This window comes from Pongo abelii, chromosome 5, assembly GCF_028885655.2.
Source record: "Pongo abelii isolate AG06213 chromosome 5, NHGRI_mPonAbe1-v2.0_pri, whole genome shotgun sequence".
Taxonomy (NCBI): Eukaryota; Metazoa; Chordata; class Mammalia; order Primates; family Hominidae; genus Pongo; species Pongo abelii.
In genome coordinates, this window is record NC_071990.2 from 20,964,825 (window position 1) to 20,977,762 (window position 12,938).

At 39.1% G+C, this 12,938-nt stretch overlaps 1 protein-coding gene across 5 annotated transcripts in view; it reads left to right on the forward strand.

Moving 5' to 3' along the window:
- Positions 1-12,938, forward strand: part of CDKAL1 (CDK5 regulatory subunit associated protein 1 like 1) — a 715,037-nt gene that overhangs the window by 428,023 nt on the left and 274,076 nt on the right. For all 5 annotated transcript variants that reach the window (XM_054557269.2, XM_024248919.2, XM_054557271.1 and 2 more), the window contains one exon: positions 9,282-9,448. In XM_054557269.2, coding sequence (XP_054413244.1) covers positions 9,282-9,448 — 167 coding nt within the window. The remainder of the gene's footprint in view (positions 1-9,281; positions 9,449-12,938) is intronic.

The window sequence follows — 12,938 nt, forward strand, 5'->3', positions numbered from 1 at the left end:
CATCTTTGCTCTCTCAGCCCTGCCCTGTGAGCTTGAGCCCCTCATAACAACTTCCATTAACACTGGCTCCCATTGTACAATTCTTTCTCACCACAAAACTCTCACTCACTTCATTCTAACCACACTGACCTCTTTGTGGTTCCTTGGGAACTGCAGGCATACTCATACTGTGTCTTTGCACTTACATTCCCTCTGCTTCAAGGGCTCTTCCTTTAGATAGCTAATCTACATGGCTTACTACCTTGATTCATTCAGGTTTTGTGTCATTGTGAGTCTTCCTCAACTATTCCCTATCAAAAATAAGTGTCTTTTCCCAATCACTTCATCATTCTGGACTCAAAAAATCTGCCCTCCTTGGCCTCCCAAAATGCTAGGATTACAGGTGTGAGCCAATGCGGCTGGCCTTTAAATGCATTTTCAACTTATATTTTCAACTTACAATGGATTTACTGGGATGTAATCCAGTACCATAATCCATACCTTTTTTTTTTTGAGACGGAGTTTCACTCTTGTTGCCCAGGCTGGAGTTCAATGGGGCAATCTCGGCTCACTGCAACCTCCGCCTCCCGGGTTCAAGTGATTCTCCTGCCTCAGCCTCCCGAGTAGCTGGGATTACAGGCATGTGCCACCACGCCCAGCTAATTTTCTATTTTTAGTAGAGACGGGGGTTTCTCCATGTTGGTCAGGCTGGTCTCGAACTCCTGACCTCAGGTGATCCACCCGCCTCAGCCTCCCAGAGTGCTAGGGTTACAGGCATGAGCCACTGCAACTGGCCTCATCATCCATACCTTTTATCTTGCTTTTAAAATTTTTATTAGCACTTATTTTTACTTGACAATATGTTCTTTATCTCTTAGTTTATTGTCTGTTTCACTTGAATAGATTTCATGTGGGCAGAGACCTTATCTCTAAGGTTTAGAACAGTATCTGATACATAATAGGTGTTCAACAGTTCCTTGCTAGCAGGAGTCAATGAATGCGTGAATGAATGAATGATGTTTTATTTGTGTGAGGACACCTAAACTATATACCTGATACACCTTCAAACTGAACATATAATAATATAATAGAAAATAGGAAACTCTATTTGCTGTTTAAGTACAGATGCTCCTTGACTTACAGTGGGGTCACATCCCAGTAAACCCATTGTAAGTTGAAAATGTAAGTTGAAAATGCATTTAAAGGCCAGGCTCATTGCCTCACACCTGTAATTCCAGCATTTTGGGAGGCCAAGGAGGGCAGATTTTTTGAGTCCAGGAATTTGAGACCAGCCTGGGCAACATGGTGAAACACTGTCTCTACAAAAAATACAAAAATTTGCCAGGTGTGGTGCCATGTACCTGTAGTCCCAGCTACCTGGGAGGCTGAGGTGGCAGGATCACTTGAGTCCAGGAGGTCAAGGCTGCAGTGACCCATGATCACACTACTGCATTGCAGCCTTGGTGACAGAGTAAGACCCTGTCTTAAAAACAAAACAAAACAAAAAAAGAAAGAAAAGAAAAAGAAAAACCATTTCATACACCCAACCTACTGATCATCATAGCTTAGCCTAGCCTACCTTAAACATGCTCAGAACACTTTTATTAGCCTACATTTGGGCAAAATCATCTAATACAAAGCACTATTTTATAATATAGTGTTGAATATCTCATGCAATGTGTTGAATACTGTATTGAAAATGAAAAACAGAATGGTTGTATGTTTACTGGAAGTATGGTTTCTACTGAATGTGTATCGCTTTCACACCGTCATACAGTTGAAGAATCCTAAGTCGAGCCATTGTAAGTCAGACATCATCTGTACTTGTATAAATTTTAAAGACAAAATTTTCTAATTTTAACTACAGAATTTCAGTTCTGTTTGACTGTACCTTGAGTGAAGGTCCCTTTTTTTTTTTGAAAACAAGGTCTTACTCTGTTGCCCTGGCTCTAGTGCAGTGGTGCACTCATAGCTCACTGTAACCTCGACTCCTGGGTTCTAGTGATCCTCCTGCCTGAGCCTCCCAAATAGCTAGAACTACAGGTGCACACTACCATGCCCAACTAATTTTTTTAGTTTTTGTAGAGATAGGGTCTTGCTCTGTTGCCCAGGCTGGTCTTGAACTCCTTGCCTAAGGGAATCCTTCCTGCCTTGGCCTCCCAAAGAGCTGGGATTATAGGAATGAGCTACTATGCCTGGCCCAAAGGGAAAGACTTTTAGGACCAAAACATTAGTCATAAAAATTCTGTCCTTTAAAAATCTGAACTTTTATTTGTTCTTCATTCCATAATTGAGCTCAGTGGCTGAAATAATGAAAAATCCTTTGCTTTTTTACTTTTCTTTACCTTCTAAACTATTCTGTAGCTCTTTGTTAGTCTTGAAATCTAGATAAGTTTTTATCACCATTATCAACTGATTATTAATATTTTCTGAGAGCAATGTACTGCATTGCAGGCATCTAATGATTTTCTTCTTTCCTCTTCCTCCTCCTTTGTGTATCTGTAATGTTTGGACTGCTAGCGGTTGAGCCTGTTGTGATTTTTAAAGATAGAATTACACCTCTCTCCACATCCTGCTGAAACACAAGAGGGCCTGTTCATAGACACTGCTGTCTATATTTTCTCTAGGGGTATTAAAAATGCCCATATATGGAGCATAACATACTGTGGTATTAAGAGGATAAACTTAATCTGCTTCATTGAGGCTTATTACAGATTTTTGAGACTGGGGAGTCTGATGCCTTGTTTTCAGAAAGTGTATCATCCCTTTATGGTATTTAGTTTGTTTTGAACTTTCCATTATTTCCAAATTCCTGCAGAAGTATGGAAATAAACAATATTCTTTCTGATTATGACCTTTTGAAAGAAACAAACAAGTTGTTTTTGTTTAGCAACAGCATTATCAATTTGTGCCAACAAATTTTTTCTATAACCAGTATAATTACAGATATCAGTAAGGTCTGGAAATACCATCTCTTGTTAACTCTCGTTATTAAGGCAGTAAAAAACAGTGTTAAAGTTTGTTTTCTGAGTATTGATCTGTCTGAACTTCTTTGTAACTAAAAAGAAAATCATGCCTGTAAGTGAAAAGCTGGTTGCATTCAGTTGCTTTGTTGGCCAGCTGTTGTTGTAGGTTAATAGGGAACCCTAAGCAAGACTGCTAATCTTGTGTAGAAGTTAAAAGACTATGCAAGAAACTTTGCAACATTCAAGCTGCATTTCCATATTGTCCAAAGAATATTCATTTTGGTATTTCCTCATTGCCTAATACATAACCTCCTCCACTTTTGTGCACAATCTCTGTATGTGTGTGTGTGTTTGTATATGTGTGTTTATGTGTATGTGTGTATATTTATGTGTCTGTATAGAAGGAGGTGCTTTTCAAATGTTAGCTGAAATATGCTTAATCTGTGCATCTCTTTTTTTTTTTTACTGAAATCGATCCCATCAAATATGTTAATTGATGGAACCAAAATTTATTGAGGCCCTGCTGTTTGCTAGGCATCATGATAGGTCCTAGGCGTATGTGTTTTAGATTTTTGCAGATCTGCCTGGGAAATGCTTCTTTTCTCTCAGGGAAGACAAACCAATAATTATAACACATTGTATTAACAGAATTATGTACAAGAGGGTTGGAGGCACAGGAGAAGAGCATGTAAATTATTCTCAGTGGTCACTAAAGTTTTCTGAAGAAGTATTTCTTGAGATGGAGTCTCATGCAGTCTCCCAGGCTGGAGTGGAGTGGTGCCATCTCAGTTTACTGCATCCCCCACCTCCCAGGTTCAAGCAATCCACCTGTCTCAGCCTCCCAAGTACCTGGGACTACAGGCATGCACCACTGTGCCTGGCTAATTTTTGTATTTTTAGTAGAGATGAGGTTTCACCATGTTGGCCAGGCTGGTCTTGAACTCCTGACCTCAAGTGATCCACTTGTCTCAGCCTCCCAAAGTGCTAGGATGACAGGCACGAGCGCCCAGCCTCAAAGAGGTATTTTTTATGCAAAGAAGAGTAGAGGTCATTTTAGGTAGAGGAAACAGCATGGACGTAAAGCATAGTGGCCGGAGCTATAGTGACTTCCCCCGGGAACTACGGGTAATTCAACCTCTGCCTCCTGGGTTCAAGTGATTCTCCTGCCTCAGCCTCCTGAGTAGCTGGGATTACAGGCATGTGCCACCACACCCGGCTAATTTTGTATTTTTAGTAGAGACGGGGTTTCTCCATGTTGGTCAGGCTGGTCTGGAACTCCTGACGTCAGGTGATCTGCCCGCCTTGGCCTCCCAAAGTGCTGGGATTACAGGCATGAGCCACTGCACCCAGCCTAATTTCTGAATTTTCTAAGATTATTTTTTAAGAAGAAAGAACCCCTAAAAATCTAATATGCACTGTGACCCTTAAAAGAAACAGCAGGAAGTAAAAGCTGATAATTTAATGCATATTAAATAAATATAACAAATAGTATATGTTTAATGTGTTTTCCTTAGTGGGAGAATACAGGCTGGAACTGGATGGTGGAGAAAGACTCAAGGATAAAATTGAGAGGAAAAAACAAAGTATAGGAATGGAGAACAAAAGACTGGGGAGGGGCCAGGTGTGGTGGCTCACGCCTGTAATCCCAGCACTTTGGGAGGCTTGAGGTGGGCGGATCACCTGAGGTCAGCAGTTGGAGACTAGCCTGGCCACATGGTGAAACCCCATCTTTACTAAAAATACAAAACTTAGCTGGGCATGGCATGGTGGTGTGCACCTGTAATCCCAGCTACTCGGGAGGCTGAGGTAGGAGAATCACTTAAACCTCAGAGGCGGAGGTTACAGTGAGCTGAGATCGTGCCATTGCACTCCAGCCTGGGTGACAGAGTGAAACAGTCTCAGGAAAAAAAAAAAAAAAAAAAAAAGAAAAGAAAAGATGGAGAGTGGAGAGCACACACCGGGTAGTGGGAGGTAGAGTTAGCAGATTTTCCAAGGATTTTTAAATGATGTGTACTTGATGTAGGTTTCCCTGCCATCCAGTGCTCTTTAACTATTGATCCCCATAATCATTATTTACAGTTTTTGTGTTTGTAGTTATTTTTAGAGACTACTCATGAGTAATTGAAACAACTTATCTTGGAAATTTTCCTCAAAGATAAAGCAGGAACTACTAGAGAAATGCTACTTCTTGACCAGATAAAATCAGTCTTCACCCATATTTTAATTTATTACAGTGAAGCTCATACATAGTTATAGTGAGCCATAATCTTTTAAAATTGAATTTTGGCAAAGTTTGATTTTTCAAAGAGGATTTTCTTTGTGGTGAGACTATTTTATTGAGGATATTATCCTTCTTTTATTGTCAGACTTTTAGGTCTTCTACTTCTGTCTCCTGTCCTCTCAAATTGCTATGGAGCAGAGATGGGAATCTAGCTGTTGGGGTTGCTGTTTATTCAGGGAAAAAATGGCTTGTTTTTCATCTACAGGCTGGTCTGTAATTGCTTGGGTAAGATGATAATGGAATCTCATAACTAAACTTAAGGCCTTTTGCCTGTACAGTGCATTTCATTCTTTCCAGTATTTGCTTTTCCTTTTACCAAAATTAATGCATCAAAAGAATGGTGGACGATCTGATGAACATAATGTTCATTTAAAAAGTTGGGTAGACTGAACAATTTTTGGGAAAACGAACACAAGTCAGGTAGATGAACAATTTTAGAAAAAAGTAGAATCTTCCCTTGGATGCATAAAAAAACCCTAATTTCTGTCTCCTACTTTCCTACCCCACCACTTTCTTTTTTTGCATGTATTTTTTTTTACAGGCATGAAGTTTTTAATGGGCATTCACTTCTCTTATCTTAGTTCTTCCTGCTTTCATCTCTTTTTCATTTTCTTTTTCTTTTTTTTTTTTTGAGACGGAGTCTTGCTCTGTCACCCAAGCTGGAGTGCAGTGGCGGGATCTCGGCTCACTGTAAGCTCCGCCTCCCGGGTTCACGCCATTCTGCTGCCTTAGCCTCCCGAGTAGCTGGGACTACAGGCGCCCGCCACCACGCCTGGCTAATTTTTTGTATTTTTAGTAGAGACGGGGTTTCACCGTGTTAGCCAGGATGGTCTCGATCTCCTGACCTCGTGATCTGCCCGCCTTGGCCTCCCAAAGTGCTGGGATTACAGGCGGCCCCCTCTTTTTCATTTTCATTTGTTTATTTTCCTGACATTTACTTACCAAATTCCAAGTTATAGTGCAGACTGGGACTATCTTACTGAACCTGACATTGTGTCCATTTTAAGCCAGCCCAGCAGGCCCTTCATTTTGGTCTAAGGCTGTGTTCTTAAAGACTGTCCCATTGTATCCCCACCACCAATAAGGATGGATGTGAAGGGTCCGGGACATTAGTCAGTGTCCCCTTGCCAGCTCTTAGCTAATAGCCAGTTTAATGGTGAATCCATATCTGTCGTGAGCTGGAAGAGCTGAAGGGCACACAGTAAGGGCCAAATAAATGTTTGGATGAATTGAGAACTGAACGTGCAAAGAAATAAAGCTCATAACTGAAGTCCTTAAGAAATGAAGCTTTTTAGGCAAGCACTTCTGTCCGTAAGTCTAGCCAATTAAGTGTGCAGATATAAGCATGTGTCCCAAAGTGTGTCCATTAGTGACTACTGAAGCCCTCAGGTGCTCTGGTGACTTCATATGCAAGCGTGGCCTGGCAGGAACTGCCTGTGCTATGACTAATCAGGAGACTTTCCAGGGAAAAGGATGTCAGGCATGGGGATTCCACATTTAGCGTCACTTTTAGTATGTAATGACTTCCATATCCTATTTGAGGGATCCATTCTCATTAGGATTCATGCTTGAAATACACCCTTACAAAAGCTGAACTTTCTCACGTTGACTAAGAACAAGATCATCTTTGACAGATTTTTTAATTGAATTGGCAAAGCAAAATTCTCCTCAAGTCCAAGGGTTTCATTTTGCTCATGCTCTTTCGTTCCATTGTGTTTTAAACCAGGTTGCTATTATATAGAGTATTTTAGCAGCCTTGATCTTGGAGACATCAAGACCATTGTTCCTGTTGTTGCTGATTTAGTGTTACAGCTGCTTCCTCTTTATGTGATTTAATTTGAGGTTTCAGCCCACCAGGGGGCTATTGGTCCCCACCTATGCAGCTTGAAGAGCTGGCTGTTGTTTCTCTATGGATGTTATTTCCATTCCTATTCATAGCGATTTTTCCCCTTCTATATTCATCTAGCAACAGCAAGGCACTGTTCCAGGAACCCGCACTCTCTACATAAGGCATAACATGGAACCATTTGGATGGAAAAATTATAAATTAAAATTATTCTGTTCATTTTAAAATATTCATATTGTGTTGCTCAAATGCCAGTAACTGGAAAATCATGGATAATGTCCTGTTTTTATAACCTCTTTCAGAATGTTTTAAAATCTGTTTATGTTGTTACTTAGCCATCTCTTTTCCTGGAGTGGATTTTGTGATAAGATTTTGTTAAAAAAAAAGATTGTATGAGTCCAGTGCCTAATGGCAGATATAATATTAAAGATGATACCACTAATTTCAGTCCAGTTTTTAAATAGAAAAAGATTTATTCCATGTACAGAGAATATTTATAAAATTATATGCCTCTAAAAATAGCCTATGGACATGCCAGACTATTTCTTTGGAGGATAAAGCTTTTTATTAAATGATTAAGATTAAGTGAAGGTTTATTATTTCTGGAACTAGGTATTTAATTTAAACTATGAAAACCCATATATCCATAATACTACTAATTTTCAGATGCTAAAAATATCTTCAGCTTTTAAAATGTATTGAGCTTTTTATTTTTTAAAAAGCTTTTTAAGTGCTCTTTTTTCTGTGTATTCTGTTCTCAGTGCTAAGTTATTGATTCTTTAATTTGGGAAAACTAAAATCTTATTTCTATCCTTGTATTTTCCATGTTGTGTGGGTGTGGGTGAGGATGTGTATGTCTCAGAAAGATAGACAGGCAGGAAAAAGTGAAAATGTTTTCATATGGTTTAGTTTTTTGCTAAAGTAATTATATTTCTTATGCTAAAGGAAAGAATAGTGATTGGAAATCTTTTTGCTGTGTTTTTTTCTACCTCTTGGAACATATAAGAGGAGTGAAGATCTTTATTTTATGCTTTTTTATTCTGTGAGTTTTAAGTCCACGTTCACACAAAAGCCATGTGTTTTATTTGTTGTCTCTCTTGGCTAGCAATATTTAAATGGATTTTTGAAACTCTTCTGTTCTGTCAACTAAAGGTAATTTAAAATTATAATTTTAAGACACTTTCTAGAAACTTATACTTTGGTTCAGGCTAAAGTCTTCAGTTTGTGTGCCTGTGTGTGTGTGTTGAGGTTCTTCAGAAGCAACAAACCACTTGAGCGTGAACAAATTTCACAGGCTCACTTCATTGTTTGTTTTAGCCTTGTTAATCATTTGGCCTTTTAAAATAGGCTGATCATTTCATTGAATATGGATTGAGAAAAGTTCTGTGTGCCATGAAAGGCCTGAATGGCTCTTGCTGACTCTGTTTTATTCATTTTAAATAACATGAGGGGGATCCCAAAGTATTTCCTCTGGACTTTTGAAGCAGTATCATTGCAGGGTATGATATTTGAAGTCAGGATTCTTTATAACAATAATAACGACCAAAATATATATACATTTTCCTAAAGTCTGATTTGTGGAAAATAGAAAGCAAACTGTCAGTAAACAGGTTTTCCAACACAAACACTCAGTTTAGGCAGCAACCAACTTTTTTGAATGCAGCAATAAAATGAATACTATTTTTAATTGAATAATGAAGACAGACTAGAATAGTTGCTATGAGAAAAATGGGTACCTTATAATTAATAATATGTGAGCTAAACCTTAACTACACTTGACATTTTTCCTTAGGTTGGTGCCATACTGATTAATGAGTTCACTGCTGATAGTGCCTATTCTGTGGAGTGACTGTTTCAGTTCCAGGGCTTAGAGTGTTCAATAAAATAGGTATTTTCTGAGGTGGGACTGAGGCTTTAGTCTTGATCAAAGTGCTTTGGGGGAAGCACAGTTGAACTGATTGTCTGTGAATGTTAATCACTTCATAGGACACACTGATAATTTACAGCATTGTTGTAACTCTCTGGTGTTCGTAAAATGAACTTAATAACCCACTGGCACCATGGGATAAGCTGCTTTTTCTCTGCATTTGAATACCCAGACTGCCTGAATAATAGTGTTGAGAAATACTGCATTAAAAAGAGTGAGCAGCTGTATGATGAAGGAAACAGCTCTGCCACAGATTCCTTAATTATCTCCTTTGATTCACAGAGGGTGTTTGTGAGATATGGTTGACCAGTGAAGACACGGGGGCTTATGGCAGAGATATTGGCACCAATCTCCCCACACTCCTGTGGAAACTGGTTGAAGTGATTCCTGAGGGAGCAATGCTGAGGCTTGGCATGACAAATCCGCCCTATATTTTAGAGCATCTGGAGGTAAGGAAAAGCACCCTATTTGCATGCTGACATAGACACTAACCAATCCAGACACTATGGCAGCCTCAGTATCATCGCATCAGCTTCATTTAAAACTCCTTCACATTTTTTTTTTTTTTTTGTAGTCCCGCATTTCCAAGAATGAATCAAGACTTTCAAATCCCCTCTTTTGGCAGGCAACACTTTTTTACTTCCTCATCATTAATTAACATTGCCCAAATTGTTCAATACTTGCCACCTTGCCACAGTTCTTTGTTTCTTGTTTGTAGTCCTTCAGTCTTCCAGCACATAAATTTGCCTCAGTTCCTCCATTTTGACCCCTTGTCTGATTCAGTACTGCTAATATGTTGCATTAATTTTGCAACCCACAGTCAATATTGTGTTATCCAAACTACTGTTAGCCATATCAGAAAAGGTACTGTGCTTGAAGCTTGAGGATGAATTTTCAATTTCATCCATTCATCTGGAGATACATAGGGGTGAAGTTGAATCAGAGGGACACAGAGCAAGGTACTCTTCCACTTGATTTGCACATGCATTACTGTGGCACCTGTATTCCCATTGTAAGGCCCATCCCTGAATACAAGACATTTTCTTTCAGAGAGTTTCCTTCCTTGTTTTTCATTTATTGACATAATGGTAATCACTGTGAACAAAGGTGATTCTGAGATCCCTGATTTTGTTTTTATACTTTTCCACAGATCGGGATGCTTACCCTTAAGTAGCTGTGTCAAACTAGACAAATGGGCATATGTCCAGGTAACTGTGGTACCTGATGGCAAATGCCACAGTAAATATGAGCAAAGAATATGGACAGGGGAGCAACCATATGAATGAAGAAGTACTTGCTAGGATCCATGACTACTATTTGAGAAACAAAATAATTACTTTAGACCCATAGTTATGGACATAAAATCGGATTAGTGCAGTTGCAAAGTCGTGTGTAAAGCATGAAAACGAATAACTTTTATTTTTTTCAAGTGTGTTCTTTGCAGTATGTTTGTGCAGAAAAATAACATCCCAAAAAGCTAAAAGCAACCACTGTTGCTGAAATTTAATGCAAATGCTAATGGATAGCTAAACATTTACAAGATTATTTCGCTGATTTGATTTTAAGACTATACTTGTTGAGGTTTTTGTTGAACGGCTTCCTTAATATCAACAACGTATTTCAGAAATTCTGAAAACAGAGTTAATAATTTGACTGCTAATTATAAATACATAATGAGGGAGTTTAGCAATTTTAATTTTATTATTTACATTTTTCTAGCTAGCTCTTTCTAGTAAGGGTATATGAGTTATATGTTAAGTTTAGTACTTTAGACAGTGTGGGATGATTATGATTTGCTATTTAAAAATAAGTTGCAGGCATGTCAACTTTTACTTAACACTGACTCAACACTTGATAAAGCAAAGTGATTCTCTGTAAAAAAAAAAAAAAAAAAATGAAATATGCTAAGAGCTATGACAGTCTTGCTGTGTTTGCAGTAAATGTGAGGCATACATCGTGAAGACCAGGAGATGCACTAGATGTGTGGAGGGTAGGAAGGGAAACAGGCCCCATCAATATAAGGTTTATGATAACAGCCCCTTTTTTTGGATTGGAAAAGATCTGATCAGGGATCCAGGGACCCACAAGAGATAGAGTCAAGTAAGTTCAACAAGGAAGAAGCACAAGGAAGAAAAATCTTGTGTTGGCTCTGAGGTAACTAACTAAATACTCCTTGGAATAAATTCAGCATTTTAATTGATTGCAAGATTGCAGCAGCTAATACTGTGTGTATAGCAAATCCCAGTGCTCAGCACCTGAAGTAGTGCCAGACTTGTTGACCTCTGAATAGATGCTCCAGGAGAGCTTCTAAAAATCAACAAAAGATCTGAAATATAACTTTATACTTTGCCTGGAAAACACCAGATGTTTAGTTCATAGATCATAGTTGGAGTGATAACAAGTTTTGATGGTCATGACATTATATGTTTTAAAATCCTTTGAAGTATGTATCATGTTGACCTTTCGTCCTACATTGTCATCTTGAGGCAACAATCTTGTTACATCTGTCTGTGGATCTATCCCACCCAGTAGTGGCTCAATAAATGAGTGAATATGAGAATGAATACAGGAAGAGCTGCCTAGGCTCAGTGGCTCACACGTGTAATCCCAGCACTTTGGGAGGCCGAGGCAGGTGGATCACTTGAGGTCAGGAGTTTGAGACCAGCCTGGCCAACATGGTAAACCCCATCTCTACTAAAAACACAGAAATTAGCTGGGCAGGGTGATAGGTGCCTGTAATCCCAGCTACTCAGGAGGCTGAGGCAGGAGAATCGCTGGAGCCCAGGAGGCAGAGGTTACAGTGAGCCAAGATTGTTCCACTGCACTCCAGCCTGGGTGACAAAGCAAAGCAAGATTATCTCAAAAAAAAAAAAAAAAAAAGGAAGAGCCTTCTTCATAAAATAAATTATACAGCCCATACCGTAGTCTTGAACTTTGAAACCCTAACCCCTGGCCAGAAGAGGCAGCAAAAGATGATGAAGTAAATGAGCTTCAAGAGTGAGAATTTTTCCCCATAGAAAGCCACTCAATGCTCTGCACTTTATGTGCAGGAGGTAATCCAGGCTGTGATAGCACACCCAGGGAGAAAGCCAACCAAAAGAAACAGAGCAAAAGGAAACAAAAATATGCAAGAATCAAAGGTCTACACCATCTCAAAGTAAGAGGTTTTAAACTCTTCCTTTGTTTCCTGGACCAGACCTTCACACCTTGCTGTTTCTTCTCATCCTCCTCTGCATGGCAGAGCCCGGAACACTCAGGATTCCACAAACACATCATTAAGTAACAGAAAAGGTGACTAAGCCCCAGAAGGCTTACATGGCTTTCCAGTGTCAAAAAGGGCAGTAGGGAAGGGAACCCAAATCTGGTGCTCCTCAGTCCTGTGCACAGCAATACCTTGTAAATTTCCATTTTCCTCTCACTAGGCTTAGACCTGTCTACAGAAATTACTTTACTTATCTCAAGGGTACCGAACAGAGTTCACCAACAAGAAAAAAACAGAAGATGAAAACAGAAAAAAATAACAGCAAATGAAGGTGGTGATTTTTTAAACTATAGGGATTGAAGGAATCCACTCTTGAAATAACTACCCTGATGCTTTAATACCTTCAGGGCAAGGATTTCTTGAGAATTTTATTGGGAAGACTCAGCGTTCCTGTGTTTTTGGAAGATGCTTCACACAACAGACTTTAATTAGAGAGTACTTGGCTGGTCTGTTTTCCTTCCTCTTCATTCTGTTCACTTCTTATTCACCTGACTCTCAGATTTTTTAAAAACACCTTTTACCAACTTAAAAAAAACCGAACAGTTTAAAGGGAAAGTTATATAGGAAAGCACCAAAGTTTTTATCATTGTTTAAAAGTATGCTGGGGAAAGATACATCTATTGAGAATACATTTTATTCAATCTCCATAGGAATAGAGGATGCACATTACACTTAAC